The sequence below is a fragment of the Miniopterus natalensis genome, chromosome 3 (genome assembly GCF_054644295.1).
Source record: "Miniopterus natalensis isolate mMinNat1 chromosome 3, mMinNat1.hap1, whole genome shotgun sequence".
Lineage (NCBI taxonomy): Eukaryota > Metazoa > Chordata > Mammalia > Chiroptera > Miniopteridae > Miniopterus > Miniopterus natalensis.
Genome location: NC_142083.1, coordinates 41,485,772 through 41,506,787, shown reverse-complemented (window position 1 = coordinate 41,506,787; position 21,016 = coordinate 41,485,772). Strand labels below are relative to the sequence as shown.

The 21,016-nt window shown below is 40.1% G+C and overlaps 1 protein-coding gene across 2 annotated transcripts in view; it reads right to left on the bottom strand.

Annotated features, from left to right (window-relative positions):
* Nucleotides 1-21,016, bottom strand: part of RASGRF2 (Ras protein specific guanine nucleotide releasing factor 2) — a 159,076-nt gene that overhangs the window by 60,682 nt on the left and 77,378 nt on the right. For both annotated transcript variants that reach the window (XM_087815078.1, XM_087815077.1), the window contains exons 10-15: nucleotides 14,687-14,847; nucleotides 13,757-13,823; nucleotides 13,089-13,225; nucleotides 8,237-8,319; nucleotides 3,738-3,986; nucleotides 2,788-3,176 (exon numbers count right to left, since the gene is read on the bottom strand). In XM_087815078.1, the coding sequence (XP_087671204.1) occupies nucleotides 2,788-3,176; nucleotides 3,738-3,986; nucleotides 8,237-8,319; nucleotides 13,089-13,225; nucleotides 13,757-13,823; nucleotides 14,687-14,847 (1,086 nt within the window). The remainder of the gene's footprint in view (nucleotides 1-2,787; nucleotides 3,177-3,737; nucleotides 3,987-8,236; nucleotides 8,320-13,088; nucleotides 13,226-13,756; nucleotides 13,824-14,686; nucleotides 14,848-21,016) is intronic.

Here is a 21,016-nt window from a genome sequence, read left to right as displayed (position 1 = left end):
GCAATATTACTTCTGGGTATATACCCAAAAGAATTGAAAGCAGAATCTCAAAGACGTATTTACATTCCTTTATTCACTGCAGCATTATTCACAATAGGCAAAAGATGGAAGCAACCCAATGTCTGTCAGAAGAGTAGGTAAAGGAAATATGGAATGTATGTCTATATACAATGGAATGTTCATCCATAAAATAAAGGGAACTGCTGGCCATGCTACAACATGGGTGAACCTTGAGACATTACGCTAAGTGAAATAAGCCAGCCACAAAAAGACAGATACTGTATGAGTCCATTTACCTGAGTTATCTACAGTAGTCAAATGCTACTTTCTGCTTAGAAAGCAGATGGTGGTTGCCAGGGGCTGGGGGGAGAGTAATGCAGAGCTGCTCAGTGGGCAGAGTTTCAGTTCTACAAGATGAAGTAGTCCTGGAGATTAGCCGCAGCACAGCATGACTGTGCTTCACAACACTGAATCATGCCCTTAAAAATGGCTGAGATGGTAAAGAAGAACGAAAAGGAGAAGAATGATTTTTTAGGAGAGTGGCTTTTTTGGGTTTGTTTTTTTTAAGTTTCCTCAATATTGGGAAGCCCTAGGAAGGCTAGTGACAGGGTCTGCTCTGCGGAGTCACACATGACATTGGAAATGGACAAAAGCTGTCCCTTCAGAAGCAATGATGTCTCCTGCTCTCAGAAATGGCTTTCACCACTGAGGTTAACACTAGCCCTTTGCTCACACAGTCACCCACCTCCAACCCACTGGCTTATGTCGGTGACACGTCCTGATTCTGCCCAACCAGGTGTGATCACCTGGTGCTTTCAGCCTTCAGAGCACTCTGCCTACACCTCCTGTAGTACCTGCCCTTCTTGTTAGGGGGTGTCCATCTTCGCCACATGACTGGAGTATAAGGGGCCAGGGCACCGTCTTATTCACCACTGTGGACACTGTAGCACAGCAACAGGCACAGAGAGGAAGGTGAAGCAGTGACTCTTGAACACACCTACTGTGTTCTCATTCCGGCCCCAGGGGCAATCAAACCAAAGCCTCGGAGCACAAATGTCTCACACATGCTTATTCCCAAAGCTCTCTGAATTCACAATCACACGAGAACCTAGACTTAGCTCCAGATTTCTCGTCTATTTACTGCAATCCAATAGAGGCGTGCAAAGAGCTTCCCACACCTGGGAAGCCCCTGTACTTCGCAGGGCACTCTGCCCAGAGGGGAGGGCTGAGACAAGCCTCCCTTGTGATTCTGTCCGTGGAGGCGCCCGAGCTGGCCCGAACCCCAGATGCACTTGCCAGCTTGTGCTGCCTCATTATTCCCGAGAAGAACCCATCACGACTCTGCTGAAACTTGTTGTTCTAATGACTTTTTAATTATCTTCCTCCTTTCCTCTTCCTTAGTTGCTAACTTGTCAATTTAATTAAAGAATTTCTTGTTTAAAAGGGTGCTACTCTTGATGACAACCACTCCAGTTAAAATTCCATTAAGTACTTCACTCAGGAAGCTTATTTAAATGCCCTTAGCTAGAAAATACATAGAAGCTTCAAGCAGGTAGAAAAGCAGTGGTCGCTGCTTCTATCTGGGTGATCCTCCTTGAAATTTGGACGCTTTAATTGTCCAATTTTTATTTTGTTATCAGTAAGTAAATCAGTTATTATACAGCAAAAAATAAAGCTGTTTGCTAATTTGTCTGTGAAACCTGTTCTGTTGACATCACAGAAACACTGGATTATAAAAGTGACAAGGATCACCTCCTCCCACCCCTACCTCACACCAAGCTGAGGAAGGTAAGGTGATGTGCCATAGGACCCTTGATTAGTTCACTGAGAGTTTTGCTTGATTATTGATTTAACAAAAATTTCCTACCTGCCAGGCACTGGCCAAGGCACTGAGCAGAGACAGAGGCGGACAAGATAGACAAGGCTGCTAATCTCATAGAGCTTAGATGGGGAAAAACTGTCCAGGCAGAGGGAAGAACACATGCAAAGGCCCTGAGGCAGCAATGACTGAGGCGCTTCTGAGACAGAACAAGGAACTCAATGCGACTATAGCCTAGTAGATGAGGGACTACGGCAGCAGCGGGGGTTGAGAGGGGAAGAGCATCCAAGTACCACAGGGTCTGAAGGCCTTGGCAGGAAGAATGTACCTTAAGTATGATAGGAAGTCCTTAGAGAATTTAATCAGGAAAACAAATCACCTAATCCACCTTCTTAAGAACCATTTTGGCTGCCATGGACAATAAACACTCTCAGATTTGATTTTTCCCCCCATATCTCCCTTGTAATATGGAGTGTTGCCCTGGTAACTAAACTAAAAAAGCCATCTTAATGTGTCCAGGCTAGATCGCCCTTCGCAGGGAAGCTGGAAGCAGTAAGGGCGCTTAAGGCAGACAAGAGATGAAGGCTCAGAGGGCCAGGCTCATCGATGGAAGTGCCCACAACCTACCTCTGTGCAGAGTATCATGCTAGGCAGGCTCTTTACGCAACCAGCCTTAATCACATTCCACGAAGAACCTTCCAGAAGCACCTACGGCTCAGGTAATGCTCTTCCACGGACAGTTGACTGCGATTAGCCTGCACTGTAGAGGTCGTTAAGAGAGCTAACCTTGCTCTCCTCCCCACAAAAGCCAGGGGGAACTACAGGAATTTTTCTGCTGACTACCCACTGCGTACTTTCTACTTTCTATGCAGAAGTAGGAGAGTCATTAAAAAAGGGAACTAGGGCTCCAGAGGGAATGGTGGGGAAGCAGGCGGCCAGCAGGCGCGGGGCGTGCGGCTGCACAATACCTCTTTGAATACTTCGCTTTAGCTTGTTACACAGATCCACGCGGGGGTTAGCTACATGCTCTTCTACAGATGCCGGGCTTTGTTCTGGAGGAGAAAGGCTTCGGCTAAGATCCAACGGTACTTTACCAGTGTGCGGCGGCGGGGATGCCACGGGGCTGCGGGTGGCGGCGGGGCTGCCGGGCGCCGGGGCGGTGGTCAGGTCCAGCGCGCCTGTCCTTGAGCTCAAGGGGGAAGTCAAGGACAGCTTTCTGGCCCTCACTGGGGAGGACGTTCTGGACACAGCTAGGGGTGGTGGGGAAGAGAATTTGCGACACAGGCGTGGGGATTTGCCATCCACCAAATGTTCACCTCTGCTGTTCTGGCTGGTAGCAAAAAACAATTCCAGTGATCTGAAAATATGAGCAAAAGCTATTAACAGACTGTAGCCAAGTGGAAACGATTCCCCTGATGTCATTGAAGAACATGCTCCCTACATTAAAAGGCCACAATATCATCTCACTTTTGTGGCCGGATTTCCTTCTTTTCAAAGCTGCCTGTATTCCATGCACTTGCCAAAGGTACACAGACACTTTTTAGGCCACGTCTAATCCCCTGTTACTAAACTCTGGTCCAAGACCAGTAGCATTGGTGTCTCCAGCCAGCTTGTTAGAAATGCAGAACTCAGGCTCCACTCCAGACCTATGAATGTCACAAGACACCCAGGTGATTCTTGTGCATATTAAAGTTTGATAAGCACAACTGTAAACAAATAAAATAGAAAAGCCTCAAATCATGGAGTCAGCTTCCAAATAATCACAGAGCAAGTAAAGGCCACTTGGGGACTTCAGGGTTCTCACCTTCTTCCCCCAGGACCTATATGTGACCTCTACTCACCCCCTTCTACTGGTGGGACATGGTAAGTTCTAAGGCAAGACAATCCCCTCAAAGCAGCTCCGCAGGGTGGGGCCTACCTGACAGGGATGGAGGTAAAGGGCCTCTTGTATATGTCCGAGAGCTTCGCCAGCACCTGAGCTGCGGTCGTGAAAATACGATAGGTGTGCAGAAAGGTGTTGAGGAAATCGATGCTAAGAAACCGCAAGTCCGTCAGCCGCTCCAAGAGGCGCTCCACGCTGGCGTAACGAATCTGGGGCACTTTGCAGGAGTTGAGTGTTTTACTGAAGCAAATGTCGATGTCGTCTTTGTGAAGACGGGCATCTGACCTATGCACAAAGCAGGAACATGAGAGCAAACCCAGGACACGCTTCCTCTCGGCCACTGAGTATTCGCGGGTTGGTAAACACACACTGTGTACAGGCCTCCCATCTCATTGATAAGAGAGATTGATACGACACATTACATACAACAGTGCAGGGCGATGAAAGCATCGAATATGCCACTATAATTTAGGAGGGTCAGAACTGATTGTGGAGAAGGTAACATTCATTTCATTTTGTGGATTCCTTCTGTAGGGGAGGAAGAATAATTTTTTCTCTACCCTTCTGAGTTCTAGGCTGAGTCTAATGTAATAACAGACAGATTAGCAAGAGAAAAACAAACAATTTATTAACATGGATACTTCATGGATACATGGCAGATACCCAGGGAGAAATGAGTAACTTCCCGAGGTGGCTTAGATTCAGGATTAAACACCATCTTAACAGGGAAGGGGGGTGGGAATGGTGGCAACTTAAATGATTTTTTGGACAGATGAATGGGTCTTTAGAAAAAGAGATGGGAGATAAAATAGTGTGTGACAGTTTGTCTGGGAGTGGGGTCGACTTCTAGTCTCCTCTCCTGTGATAAGGGTCAGTCATTCCTGCTCGATGAAACTCTCTGGGAAGGGATTTATGACAATTAAGTTCCCTTTGGACGATCTGTCTTTAGGCAGATAAGGGGAGTTTAGAGAAAGCCTCCAAGCACTTGCTGTTTTTCATGTTCCTATCTCTCAAAATAATCAATATAACAAAGTGGCATATTTGGGGGGCGGCATAATCTGCTACCCTTCCCTTCTCTCTCTCGTTCAATCATGTTTTAATAGGAAAATGAGGCCAAAAGCCCTATTTAGGAAAGGCTTTGCTTATGCCCTTAAATCAGAATATCAAAAATGCCCTTAAAAAGTAACAAATGACACAGCAGCCCTCAGGAGCCTTCGCCGCGATCAGGGCCCTCCGCCGCCCGTGTGGGTTGGTGAAAAAGGCAAGAGGGGCCGGCAGAGAAGCAAAGGTGGCAACAGGAACAACTTGGAAGCAGAGGCTGAATCCAAGTGGGGCTCAGGGAAACGCCCGCCGTCGCCGGACCGCCCTGCGCCCACATTCCCTCCTGAGATGCCTGCTGGCCTTCACCGCGCTCCTCGGGACAGGCGGTCACTGAAGCCCTGGGTCTCGCCACTTGATTAAGGGGACGCTACCGGGCCAGTGATGTTCAGTGAGGCGACTGCTTGCTAAGAACCAGTTGGCTTGTTGTGAGTCCCTCAATTATCCCTTTCAGCACTCGGAGGGGTTTCAAATTGTATATTTATTTTCTTTGGGATAAAAAGGAATCAATAGCTTTCTTAGCTCGCTCTCGGAAACTTCCCACCCCAAAGGATGCTCAGTGCAGGCGGAAGCACTTCATCCGCGGGCCTGAAATGGCATTTTCAATGAGCCGCTGGGCCCCGCTGAGGAACGGACCGAGGGCGGGCTGCTGGTTTTAGTCTCATTACTGACCTCGAAAATGCACAAGCACATCTTTTGAGATTCTTGAAAACTGCGTGGCTCTTTTTCCCATTCACTATGTGATCCTCAACCAACTGTATTTTTATGGTTTTTATTTTCTCATTTGTAAAAAAGGCCTTAGAAACTTTTATAAGTCAGACTGTCTGAAGGTGGCTGACTGAGGTAACCATGTTTTCTCCCATTTCTACCAAAGAACTCTATTTTCTAGGAAAGTTGAGGTTAATAACTATTAAAAGCAAGCAGGTCTCAACCTATATACATAAAATGTAAAACACCATTTGGAGGGATATTTTCACCTAATAAATCTCAAGATTTTGCATTTTAATTATACTTTGAGATTTGCCTATTTTGACTATAATTACTTTAATCAAAACACTGGGAGGAAAAAATATGTTGTAGCCAACATGAAATTAAAACAAAACTAATTACACCACTGTCCTTCAAAATCATAATCACATTTCATTTAAAGTAAAGAAATTAAATATTATGAAATTATTTCATTTTCTTTTATTACACTGAACAAGGTCTTTATTTTCTCAGGGACTCTCAAGAAAGATATAATGTGTTACTTAAGTCTCTTATGATGATAACAACTCCTTTTTGATAAACACTTAAAAAAAAACAATTTTAAAACATCAAATCCATATCACCTATTATAATTAGTAAGTTTTAAAAGGAAGTGAGTGCCTGCAAAGTGATGCCATGTCAGTGACAAGTCACGATTAAGATAGGATAACTTTTGTTTTAACTCTGCAAAATGTCCTTTTTTTTTTTTTCACAGCGTACTGCTAGGGAGGTGCACAAGAAGACAAGAATACAGAATTTAGGGTAGAAGAGGGCCACGAGGAGACTATCATAAGGAACAGAAATTGCAAAATCACCCTCTTTTCTCTGATTGAGGAGAATCAGGCTCAGTGAGACAGGGAAAAACAGAAGCAAGAGATACATGAAATACATGAAACTCTGCACCGAGTATACATCTAGTGTAGTACACATGGTGTCAAAACACGTGTGACTCTTACAGATACCCTTACAGCCAAGACACAGGTTTCTGTCCTTACAGGAGAATGGTTCCTACTCATTCAGGTGTCGCTTCTGCACCCAAAGGCAGGAGAGTCTTGCTCTGCATGGGGGCAGATATGCAAACGAGACTGTGCGAGAACACTGGTCAAGCTGCCATTATAGGGGACAGAAGATGCATTTGGGTGCCAGCCATAACCAGTCAGGCACAAAACTAAAGTTTTTATCTGTATTAATTTTTAAAGTCAACAAAATGTATGAATAGTGAGTATACAGCTTCTTTGGGGTTTAGGAGCTTGTAACTTGGCTTCAATGTCCAACTTACATAGTCTTGTTCTAAAGCAGTTGGGGCTTTCACACTGTCTAACTTTCAGGAGAGTACTTTTTAAACAAATAAAAATAATATATATTATATTGTGAAATATTAAAATAAGAATCTTATGGGTAGAAAATTAGTAAGAAAACTCTAACCCGACAATGTGAATTTTAAAACTAAGTCATAATTTGGTTCTTTTGACTTAATATTCCATAGTTGGTTTTAATCTTAGCATCACACATTTTTAACTAATCTGGTTTTTAAAGAATTAGACTAAACTAAAAACCTAGAAAACTGAACACTAAAGAAATCTTTGCCCTACAGTTTTAAAATAATCTTACTCTGAATATTTTTAAATTTAACTAGTAATTTAAAATACTATCATTCTTTTATATTTTTCTATAGTAATTATGGCACTAGTATAATGTACTCTGCCTTCATCTAATATAATAATTAATATTTTGAAATCTGTACCTTTGGAATGATGCTAATTATATAGTTAATACTTATGAAGAGGAAAGTTAATGTTATTTATTGCCTTAGCATAAATAGCTCAGACCCCCAAAAATCCACATAAAAAGGCATAGAAGAAAAACTATTTTTAGTTTTATGTAAATTAAAAATATATATATATAACAGAACTGCTTTTAAAAATACATTTTATTCTTAGAATTTGGCATGCAAATAACCAAGAGAATGAGAGTAAGAAATAATTTGGTCAGCTTCAAAATACTACCAAAATAATTTCTGAATTTGGAAAGAAAAAAGTACCTAGAGACAAAAGCATTAATACAGAAAGCTATGGCATATAGTTATTGATACAGCTTCCCATTTTAAACTATAGTTTCCCTATTGATCAATTTAAATTATAGGATTTGCTTTGTTAAGAAAACAGAGAGAGAACAGGATGGCAGCCCCAGGCAATCGCCTCTAGGACAAATCCATACAGAGGCAGTGGGTAGATGGTACCATGGAAAAGTCAGATGATTCCTATTAGGTGTCTTCAAAATCTAACCATATTTCTACAACAGATCTGAGTAGTAATATTCACACCCACTGGGAAGACGCCAAAAGCAGCTGACATACCTTGATCCACCCTCTGACCTTGGACACGGCTGGCTGTCACAAGTTTTTATGCTGAACTTGAAAATCTCTATAGGTTCTTTTTTTATCCTGAGTGAAGGCATATGTAACAGTATGAAAAACAATTTTCCTGCACTGTGAGTCAATAAACTATAAATCTGAAAAACCATTTTGATAGTCTTATTTGTAATGGCATGGCATGAATTATCATACTGCTGTCGAGAAACATTCACAATATGAAGCCGAATGCTACTGAAGCAATATTTTATTCAGGGTTTCACATCTTCTACCAATTCGATCTTAATTAAAATGCAAGGGAGAGTATTATAGCACTTACTTAATCATATGTGGCACAGTGACTTTGGAATTCTCTTCAAACACTATAGTCATTAAGCCATTACACCGAATATTGTCCACACACTGTGAAATTAAAAAATAGACAATTACAACCCACATGAAAACCTAGGCAGATCATATATTCCCAGAATTGTTTATAGCCACAAAACAATTTAGTTTCTCATCTCTCTCTCTCTCTCTCTCTCTCTCTCTCTCTCTCACACACACACACACACACACACACACAATGACAGGTAAACATTAGACAATGATGAGCAGACTCAAGGTCTAGATACCAAAACTGTGCAGCTGGCCAGCACCTGAGGGCAGGTACAAGGGCTACGCTTTCCTGCAATGTGCTCCCCATGGGCTCTGACCGACCCCGTGGCCCAGCCCCCTGGCCGGCGCGCACTGAGAGGCCTGCTGCGCTCTGCAGGGGCCGGGCGTCCTCTGCCTCTGCTGGTCAGCCTCTGCCCTCCTGAGAAGAAATCGCCTTCTCCTTCCCTAGCGAGCCCTGTGCCTGCTGCCTGTTTTTTTGCCAATAAGTGCCCACGTTTTACCAGGCTCTCTAGCAGTTTCTATTGGCACCATGTTGGTTTGGTGAGGACGCATTGTGCAATTTCTCCTGTGCCTGGCACATGGCAAACCCTGTTCATCTTCTTCTCTTTTTTTTTTTTTTTTTTATAGAGAACACTCAGCAACTTTTGCTAATTTTCTCTGTCTTCTTTATTTATATTTACGCTTTATCAATTTAAAATTCCTCTTTGCAATTACTTGGGATAAGAGAAGGATTTATTTTGAATTATACATATTCCCTTTGGAAACAAAATAAAAAAGATTTAAAATCAGAAATTACTTCTAGTAACTAGAACACCATGGGGTGCTTTATGACTGCAATTAAGTGGTGTGAAGAGCTGATTGCCAAGTGACTTCACGTAGGCCATCCGCTCAGGGTTTCCCCTAGGCCCCAGCGTCTGATGAAAGTAACCATGCGTACAAGAAACTTCCGATCGCTGGCAACACTTGACTATTCAGTCTATTTAGTATATCAGCACATTCATACTTGTTTTTCCTTAAAAATTTGTTTTCTTGCCTGGCGGGCGTGGCTCAGCGGTTGAGCATCGACCTAGGATCCAGGAGATTGGGGTTCGATTCCCGGTCAGGACACATGCCCAAGTTGCGGCCTTGATCCCCAGTCGGGGGCGTGCAGGAGGCAGCCCATCAATGACTCTCTCATCATTGATGTTTCTATCTCTCTCTCTCCCTCTCCCTTCCTTTCTCTGAAATCAATATTTAAGAAAAGAAAAAGTTGTTTCCTCATATCTTATGCTATTACTTCAGCGACCAGGTATAGAGGATGCTAACTCTGAAAATAAAATGGAATATTTAAAAGTCCCCTTCAATTCACTTCCTTAAACTACAGCATCTGGAAACATTATAGATCTTTTGTAAAAGTGAAATGATGTAACATGAACTTTGGAAAAGCAGGGGATACCTATAGATGAGTGTGTGTGTGTGTGTGTGTGTGTGTGTGTGTGTGTGTGTGTGAACATCTATATTGGAAGGAGGGGTAAATATTCATGATCATATAAGCATGTATTTGGTAGTGTTGGGAGAAGAGTTTGAGCTCTAGGAAAATGAATTCAGTTCACTCATTCAAGAAATACAGGACAGTAAGTGAGGTGTCACATGTCTTTAAGGGCAACACTGAATTTACGTGAACTCCAGTAAACCTTGAAATTCCTAGAACAAGAAAAGCAGATTCCTGGGCCAAGGATACTCTGGTAACTATGACTAGGGTGGGACCTGGGAATATGTACGTTCACAAAAGCCCCAAGTAATTGTGATGCAGCTGGTTCTTGTCAAGTGTTGAGAAAGACTCCAGCAGGCTTTTTTGAGGGTTTTGCTTCAGGCAATACCTATTCAAAGGTCAGTTGTCTACTATGTCATTTTGTTTTTTACCTTCTTAATATATCTAAGTAATGGGAAGAAAGGGCAGATTCAATTTTTTTCTTTTAATTCACCTTTATGTTAAAGTAGAAAATTCCCTATTGATTCCAGAGAAGCTATTTTAAGAAAAAAAACATGTCAGCATGCTACAAAGTAGTCTATACAGGTCTATATTTTGACACATCTGCCCAAACCAAGAAGCTCAGAGGTGAATTTTAATTTTGCATTGTAGTTAATACCCATAATTATAGGAAAAAATGTGTTTAATACACCATTAATGTATGACAGTAAGATAAGCACAAATGAATGCACTATATTGAAATGAATGGTTGAATCTCTAGCCTCAAGGTTTTTCCTATAAATAGATAAAAAAAGGGAAGAATTACTGGTCAAGACATTAGCCACTTGTGTGTTTTGTTGGAGGCGCCAACTGTTAATAATGGCCTTACTGGTGCAGCTAAAAGTGCAATTAATCATTCAAGCAATTGTAACTTCTAAAAATTACAGCTTCAGAGACAGAGGCCTGGCTTAGCCCAAAGTTTTGTGCAGAGAGCTTTATGTGAAACTGGGATCGTGTCAATACTCTGGAACCTCTTTATTATCTTAAATAATAGCCATGTGTAATTAGTGCAACACGACAGCTCAGCAAGGTGGGTTCAAATCAAGTCACAAAAATATCAAAGTTTAGCAAAATAAAGGATGAAAGATAAAAAGACAAACCAACAGCAAACATACTCAGAATAGGAACTGAAAGAGTGTTCATTTCCCTATTCCGTAAGGATGGCTAAAATGAATAACTGTCCATCTGGCATGAACTGACAAGAAATAGAAATAGTGGAAAATGTTCATCTCATTGATAATTACGGAAGTCTAAGCTAAAACCAGTAGGAAGCAATGCCACTTTTCCATTACACAAGAAAATGTAACAAAACTCAACTTTGGCAGGCCTTCCAAGAAAGCTGCATAGATACCTTGCTGCTGATGTAGTGAAATGATGAGTTACATATTCCTTGAAGCATTCTGGTAGTGTGTTGAGTCATGAATTATGAAACCACAAAAGTGATAAGGTGCTCTGTACCAGCCTTCCCTACTGTGTGGAAGACACACAGCCAGGGACCTTGAAAGGGAAAACAACTCCCTGCACAAAGATGTTTAGCTCCATAGCACAGATTAATGCTAAAACCGGGAAACTGCCATATGATATGCCTAATATTTGAAAAAAGCTAGAAAGATGGTACATTAAAGTAGTAGAAAATATGTATAAATATATATTCTAATATATATATTAGAGGACACAATATGAAGCCCCCGGTACATCATAAGGCAGAAGATAGAAGCAGCTAGAAAAACACCTTTGCCTACTGCTTTTCTCCCTATTCTTCCTACTCATCTTGACTTCTCAACACTTGCAAAATTTTGTTGCATTAAGTTGTCTACTTCCTTTTGTTCCTCACTAGCCTGCCTGTCTTCTTGAGAGCAGGGACCATCACCATATCCCTGGCACCTGCACAATAGCTGGCAGTTCATGGTGATGGCATGATAAACAGTCACAGAATCAGTGAATGATTTGGAGTTTCATAAGGTCAGAGATGCATTACAAACAGAAGCTAAAGTATTAATTCATAGAGCATAGAGTTAATGAAAGTATTAATAAGTCACCACCAGGATGTAATTATGCAAATATAGAAGATCCCACATCTCCAATCCTTTGTTAGCCAAAAAAGACATACTTTCCCTGCTAGCTATTTATTCACCATCAAAGTAGTCGTGGGTGTCTATAAGTAAAAATCCAGCATCCTTGTAAAGAATGCTTAGGGTGCTAATAAAAGTCTTGGATTAGATCTGAGTCCTGACTCAACACAGTTATGTAACTTTGGACAAACATTTAGCCTTCCAAATCTCAGGTTTCTCACCTGTGAAATGGGAATAATACTCCTGTCTATCTTCAGAACACTGTTGTTAGGGTCAAATGAGAGCAAGTCTGAAAATTTCTTTGACATATAAAAATAATTATTTTTGACATTTATTCTCTTTCTATTTTTGCTGAGTTTTCAGTCATTCAGAAAAAAGTTAAGTCCATAAAGAACTATTGTATAGTTCAGATTTTTACCTGAGTCTTATATATAAATTACTATGAGCTCTTCAGAAAAAATGAGGCTAAATTTACCTCCTCCATTTGCCCACCCTTTCTTGAGTTAACAACTTTAAAGATAATTATCAAGCCTTCTTTTAATATTTTCCTTACACAAACGTTTTCCTCCTATATTGGTTAATGGAGCCAAGAGCTTGGATATAAAAATGCTGAAGTCCAATCATGACTAATTTTGACATATTTCCAAATGCTGAATAAATGCAACAACTCTCTAGTTGGGCATTGCCGATCATGGAAAAGTAAGCAAGTTTTTTTCCTGTTATTTCCACATGAAATACAGGAGCCCATTTTCCAATTTCACAAGACAGATAGTATCTCTTCTGTGATGTGATTCCTTCACTTGTGATTTCTCACCATAGCTCTTGTTAGCTGATTATGTATCTCTCACCATTTTCCTACCTCAAAAACTGGTAAGAAAAAAAAATCCAGTGGGGGTCATTGGAGAATTTATTATTAACAGAGATATTTTAACACGGCTCAAAACTAGTAATTACATTTAAAGATTGTACAAAAATGCCCAGGAACCAAAATGCAATTACTACATTTCATGTAAATTTTAACCATAAAAAGAAAAACAAACAAAAACGACGATTCCAGCGTATCAAGATAAATAGTGCTAATACATCTCACAGCAACCAGATGTAATTTTTTAATAAAAATAAACTAACTCTAAAAATCCTCCCCAGAAGTTAATGTTGAAAAATTTTAAAAACAAAAAACAAAAACACTTTTGGCAAAGGCCACATCTTACCTGACTTATGTCGCTCATCCAGGCAGCCTTCTCCTGGCGGGAAGGTGCTAACAGGACCACGGTGAAAGGGGCGGCATCAGGAGGCTCCACCACTATTTTAAAATCCAGGTGTCCAAACACTTGCCCAGAACCTTTGGCTTCAGCACACATAAACCAAACGATTAGATGTGAATACAAAATACGAGTAATAGCTGCTTTCACGTAGTTCTAGTAATACGATCAGTGTTCAAGTCCAGAATCTCATTTCAGCAATATGGTACTTCTCCAGCATGGGGGAGGCTTTGCTAAGCTCATAAGCAGATAAAAAAGCTGAGGTCAGTAGGTTACTCAGCACCAGAATCCTGGTCTCCTTCTCCTTGCATGTTTTGTTTTGTAATTTCCATCATCTAGAGAGTTCTAAGGCTCTAATTTAATTCCTTTCTTCTCTGCCTGACACTGAAAGGTCACGTTCATGAGACAAATTCAGTAAAATGTGAATTCCCAAAGATGGTTTAACAAGGTTTACAGGTTAGACGGCTCAACAGAATTCTTCATATGTAAATGACTTCAGGGAGTTTATTTTCAGCATCTCTACTGCCTCCTTATGCAGCTCTTCTTAGCTATGAACAAATAAAAACCATAGGACTTTGTAATTCTAATATAATTCTAAGGGATAGAAAGTGACTTACGGTCGTCATCGCTTGCGTCGGGCTCCTCAATCAAGGTACATTCTATTAGAGAGAGAACCCCACCTGTCTGGAAAGAAGCCAAATTTTCATTAAGAGGCTAAGAATCCAGCACAGGCTGGGAAGCTCTTATCTGCAAATCTTATACCCATGTTGCCACAGAAGAAAGCACAGTAATTCTACATCATAAATAATGAATTATAGATTCCAGGGTTAAATTTACATGTGTAAAAGTAATTGAACTCATTTAACTTCGCAATTCTTTTCCCAACCCACTCTCACTCCCAATGTTTATAAAATTTAGGAAGTCATTCTATGGGAGACTAGATGGCACCTTAGGGGCCCTGGAAAGTGAAGTTGCTCAGCAAAGGCTGAGCTCACCACCCGGGGGGGGGGGGGGGAAGCAGTAGAAAGCCATTATCACGGTGTTAGACAGTGTTTCCAGCCACTAATAACGAAAGGTGTAGACAGGCATATCTTTTCTGTCAAGGGCCAGAGAGTAATTCTTTTAGGTTTTGCAAACCATATGATTTCTATCACAACTACTCAAATCTGCCATTCTAAAAAGCATGAAAGCAGCCACAGATAACGTAAACAAATGACTGGCTGTGTTTCAATAAAGCTTTATTAACAAAAATAGGCACTGTAATAATTTGACAAGATTTTTATAGCTCAGTAATCATCAACTAGTAATAAAGTTGTCCAAGTTAGGATTTTAATTGCACTTCCTAATGGTAATGCACATTTAAATTTTTATTATTTTGGATCCAAGTGACAGCAAAGTAAATGTCAAGGTTGGTAACTGTACATTAGCTCCCTGTGCAATTGTGACAATGTTTTATGATACCAGGCATGGAAAAGTCATAATTAAATTAACCTGAATGCCATTTAAGTGCATGAAAAATCAATGGGGTAGTCATGTAAAACAAGTACCTTGAGCAGATGCAGCTTTCCTCCTGAACTTCTTGTACAAATTAAAAAGTGCTTTGTAAATAAGAAGCATTGTCTTTCTCCTTCCTTTTTCAAAGACAATGAACCCAGACGAACTTTACTAAGTTTCCCCTTCTCAACAGAAGGTACTTGAATAAGGGAACCTGGTGATCACAAAAGTGAAGAATACACAGCAATTAAGATCCTATGAAATGAGAGCCATTCCTGATGCAATAAACACCAAAGAGTCATTGGATGCACCACTGGAACAAGTGAATCCCCTACATGCTGAGCAGAAGAAGCAATACATTGTGTTTTAAGAGTCGCACTAATTCCTACTATTTTTGTAAAACACTTTAGACTTGGTTATTCATCTCTAAGCTGGAAATTAATAGCGTTTACTATGTATTTAAAAAATAAAATATGCAATACCATGAAATATACGAATTATACAATTCAACACAGTTTAGTTAAGGACTATTTTTAAAGGACAGCTATTTCAGGTTACACTTATTTTTATTTTAGTTTCATTTTATTTTATTTTTCAATTGAATTTATTAGGGTGACATTGGTTAATAAAAGTATATAGGTTTCAGGTGTACAATTCTATAACACATCATCTGTATGTGGCACTGTGTGTTCACCACCCAAAGTCCAGTCTCCTCCCACCATCATTTATCCACCCATAGCCTTCCTCTCCTCTGGTAATCACCATGCTGTTGTCTGTGTCTATGAGGTTTTTTGGTGTGTTTTTTGTTTGCTTAATCCCTTCACTTTCAGGTTACATTTAAATTGTGTGATAAAAATTCTTTGTGCAATCTAAATGGAAAAGAAACCACGTGAAGTCTATACCAGAGCATTCCTATGAGCAAACTATCCTCCATTTCTTGTGAGAATCTCTGCATAGACTTTATATAATTTCACCCTAATAATGACCTCCCTTCTCCCCGCAAAATAAAATTCCAATCTAAGTTAAATATCAAACTCAAAAGCACTAAGATTCGTATATATACCTTGCCTCTGACTTCTGAAATGGCCTGAGCCAGTATTGTTTCTACTATTGGTTTATTCTATCATCTACCCAAAAACACAGCCTTAGAAAGGCTCAGATCAGCCTCTTGAGAACCATTTAATGCATACTGAACCCTTAAATAGCTACAGTGGTCACCTCTAAGAAGTGAGATTGCAGGCAGCCCTGTTTTCCTCTTCATACATTTTCTTGGTTTCCTGATTTTTTATTTTTGAGCACAGATTAAAGTGGACAGAAAAGCAGTAAATTCTTCATAGACACAAAAGTGTAATACCATGATTATGGGTCACCAAATGTTCACATTAACATATGAGTATTCCAAATAGCATCTACTTTTTAAAAAAGATGTAAAGGTGTACAGGATGGTAAAGGGCTCAAAGCTTCCATGCCCAGATTCCATCTTTTTAGATGAGTGTTAGGTGGGGCTGCTTGACAGAGAGAGTGGGCAGCTCCTGGGGCCTCAAGAATAGCATGGGAACAGTTCTGGGGAGGGCGTGGGACTGAGGAACAGAGGGTGGGAGAAGGCTTGATTCCACTGAAGGAAACAGGCAAGGGGAGAGTGAATGAGGGAGGTGAGAAAGGTGGGAACAAACTGGCAGAGAAAGCAGGCAGCACGTAATTAACTTTGAAGAGTGAAGAAAGGATGGGAAACGCTCAAGGCAGAACACTTAGAGAAGTAGATGAGCAAGTAATAGAAGCAGAAGGATTGTTCTCATGGGACTCGCAGGGTGGAGATCTTTCGGAGGACCTGGGTCATCCCATCATTTTTCAGGAGGGAAAATTGAGGCCTGAGAGGCTAAACAGCTCTCAGTGTTTAGTGTCTCAGAGTGGCATGGCCAGGACATGGCAGTGGATTCAGCATGGTAAAAACTGAAACCTGGAAAGGGAATGGATGGGGAAAGGCAGTAAGTTCTAGTTTTGCAGGGGCGGTGGGGAGTCATCCAGGCAGATGGGTTAGGGCACAGTGAAAGACTGGGGCTTAGGCCGATATCCTGGTGGACAAGTGGGTTTGGGAGTCATTTTCAGAAAGAGTATCACCAAGGCTATAAAAACTCAATAATAATATATTCATTGGTAAATGCTTCTAGCTTTTAATTATCTCATAAGTCAGGAATTATAGAATACATTGTCAACTTATGTATTAGCAATTACTGTGAATTTCAGCTTTGAGGTTAAAAAAATAAATGTTTCCTTGGCAACTACACACTAATATGCTTAATCTAAACTGTTCACCTCATATCCAACTAGGAGACTGTGTTTTACGTACAGACAGAAATTTATACAGCCTAATTATAAGTGAGCAATTTCAACACTATTGTTCAGTTTATAAAATAACTATATTGGAAAAACATGTTAGGTGGATTTTTTCCACAGTTCATCTTACATTTGACATGATGTTTCAACACAACCATGAGACTTAAAGATTCCTCTCCAGTTAATGCAAATAGAGAAATAATTATTATTAAATTAGTAATTCTTCAGTATCAGACTATTGCTATGATACGTTCCTTTGCAACTCTATCATCTCTATTCAATAACTGGGGTCAATGTGAAACAAAACCTATTATTTTGTCACTAAAATCCCATAGAGTGGCATTCGAGTCTGGCTAATGCTCTTATTTTTTTTTTCCTTCACTCCCCCCCCCCCCCCCCGCTGTTTTATTGAGAAACAATTGGCACACATCATTATATCAATTTAAGGCACACAGCACAGTGGTTTGATTTACATATATTGTGAAATGATTACTGTAATAGGGCTCGTTAGCATCCATTATCTCATATAGAAACAATAAAAAGAAGAGAAAAAAGGTATCCTTGCGATGAGAAGTCTTAGGATGTACTCTCTTAACAACTTCCCTATATATCACACAGCAGTGTTAATTACGTCACTGCGCTGTACATTACATCCCTAGCACTACTCATCTTATAAATGGAAGTTTGCACCTTTTGACTACCCTTCTCCTACCCTCCGCCCCCCGTAACAACAAATCTGATCTCTTTTTCTATGAGTTCGGTTGTTTTTTGTTTTGTTTTGTTTTCTAGACTCCACATATAAGTGAGATCATACAGTATTTGCCTTCTCTGTCTGACTTATTTCACTTAGTATAATGCCTTCAAGTCCATCCATGTTGTCAAAAATGGCAGGATTTCCTTGTGTTTTTTTATGGCCAAATAATACACCATTGTCCGTGTCCTTGGGTTGTGCATAGATGCGTATAAATTCTCTGGTTAATCTCTCCCCCTCCACCCACCTGCCCTCCTCCATCCCTCTGACATTCGTCAGTCTTAATTCCACTCAGTAGTGAAAAAGACTGAAGAGCAATTTCCAGGTCATTGGGTTAGGCATTTGAGAAGATGTAAGTATTGCTGGACAATTTCAAAGAACACTGGTACATTGAAAGTACATGATTTTGTGTGGGAATGATTAAGGTACCTGAGAAATCCATGACTCATTCTCAATGCATTTTGCTCTGAATTCATTTTGCTCTGACTTCATTTCCTTAATTCATATTTCCACAAGACAAGGTTGACTATGCATAATGGGTTTTGTACAAATGTCAATTTAGAGTGCCTTGATCTTCTACTATATTTCACATATATTTCATGTTATTGAAAATACAAACTCATTCCAAAATTTGGATCTTGGTTTTTAAAGTTTATATCATAATCTCACAGGCACTAGTTTACTTGTTTTGTGAGCATTAGCTCCTTTAATCTTCACAAGAACCCTAAAAGATAGGTTCCACAACTTGAGGAGAGGCAAAGAGAGGTTAATTAAATTGCCCAATATCACACAGCAAAAAAGTGGAGGAAATAGCATCTGACCTTCGGTGCCATGGCTATACTGTCTTCCTATTATTGCTTCAAACACTTATACATTTATTTGTTCAACAAACTTTGAATAGAGTTTTGAAAATGAATGACAGCGTCAGGCTACTGCTATAAGACACTCCTTTGTATCCTACTCATCAACTATTAATAATTGGAATCAATTTATAATAAAACTTCTGTTACTTAGATTACTAAACTCTCATGGACTGCCATTTAAGATTAGCTAATGCCTTTATTCTGAAAAGGCCTTTCAGAGAATCCAGATGATTTCTTTTTTCCAGTCCTCAGAATAAAAATTCATTTAAGGTAGAAATTGCACGCGCGTGTGCACATACACACACACTCTGAAATAGACCTTATGTCATCCCTAATAGTAAATAACACAAAATATTAGCACATAATTAGAGATAAATTATAGTCCATTTCATAGAAAATAGAATCCCTCAAAGTTTAAAACAATAAAAAAACAACACCACACACCTCAATGGGTTTTAAAGCCTATTAAGAGTATTTAGTAAAAGTGATCACAGGAACAACAAAAGCAAAAGAATGCAAACTTTCCAAACTGTCTGTAATTCGATTACTTTCTACTTTCAGATTAAGGTCTGATTTTTTAAAACCACCTTTATTGAATAATTCCTAAACAGACTAACCAAACCAAACAATACAGAAAAATACAGTTGAAAGGCAAATCATTGCATCAACACCAATACAATAATAATATCAGATATATTAGTAGCTGACAGGATTGCCTTAAACATGTGATACAAAACAATCAATGAATAACATCTGGGCTTGAATTAAAGGGAGAGGTGGCTTGTGACTGATCTTCCTCCAGGTGCAATGAAAAAAAGTATGACTTATTCAATAGGTTTAACCTTCGGGTAGTTTTCATTACAGATGCTTTTTACAAACTTAAATCAAAACAGTCTAAGTTTATGGAAATATATTAAATGTTTAAGTGTAATCATCCTTTTCGATCAAAAGCCTTTTCAGAAATTGAATACAATAGTTTCCATTTTCACATATTATAAAGCTCAGGTCAATTAGTATTTTTCAGTAAACTCTAAACATAAGAAAAACACAAAATAAGATACCTTATAACCAAAACTGCAATTCAACAAGCTGTTCAATTTAATCCAATGCCCATCATTCAGGTAACATGGAAGGCATCGTACCAGGCAAGAGTGAATTCATAAACATTGCCCTTCAGAGTCATAATTCCTGGGAGAGACAGGCGTGCAAACATGTACCTATAACGCACAAGAGCCTGAAATACAAGCACCAGGAGCAAAGGGCCGTGGAGAGGGCAAGGAAGGTAAATTCATTCCAGCTGCAGGGGAGGGCACAGGAAGATGAAGGGGAAATTTTTAAAAGGCTCCTTAAAGGTGTCTGAGCTGAGCCTGGTAGGAAAAGCAGACCTTTAAGAGGCACGAAAGGGATGGATAAGGGCATTCCCGGTGCCCAGGCTGGCTGACAACACACTAGGGGCACAGGGCAGGAGTGTGCAGGGAAGGCGGGAGCCGCCACGGAGACACGGTCTGTGCAGAGGGACGGAGGGAGGTTAAGAAGGCCTGGTGTTGGCATTACACTCCACTATTATTTTAAAAAGAATTAATTATGAAAGCCAAAAATGAGAAACATTTCCTACAATATACTTCCAAACTTTAACACGTGTGTGATTTCTCTCTTTGTAAATAATAATGGAAAGTAGAACTGCATGCGCTAAATTTTTGGAGTAGTCTATGCAAAAATTAATGTGCATAGCACAAAAGTTTGGTTTGATGGGGTAAACAATATTTTAAGCAGTTCATTTTGGTAGGCAACAGAAATGCAAATTACCTTCAAATAATATTAGCATATTGTAAATAGAAACTACATTAAAGATTAGTCTCAAATTTCTGTGCCACTTCTCACCAAGTTCAAAATGATAAACGTGTGCAGTATCCTGTCTCAAATCAATTCCATTGGGCATGCTTCCCTCCCCCGGAACATCTCAGCACTTAAAAGTAATTTGGGATGTGGTTTACTTTCTGCACTTTGGAATGAGCGCTGCGGAGGGACATGCACCGTTAGGCAATTCTTTCTCTACAATTTCCAGCACAAACACCTTCAACTCTTCAAAAGTTGCATTTACTGGGAGATGCTACCAAAGCACACACCACACACGAGATGCCTTTGCCATTTCCAAAGTGTGGCAGGGGTCAAGCGTGACATTTCATGGTAACTGGAGCTACCAGTTGAATCAAACATATCATGTGGGGCCTCCAGAAGTGCTGATGAAAAATGGGAACAGGAGACAGCTGTTTTCACTTCGGACATTGTCCCCACTGCTACATGAAAGGGCTTTAAGTAATGCAAGTTTCTCTTGGACCTTTGCCTGGATGTCGTCACCACCTGGCACTGACACTCCAGTTGGCCAGGCCGATCTGTCCTCCTTGGAGCTGCAGAGAAAGTCCGGCCCACTGAGG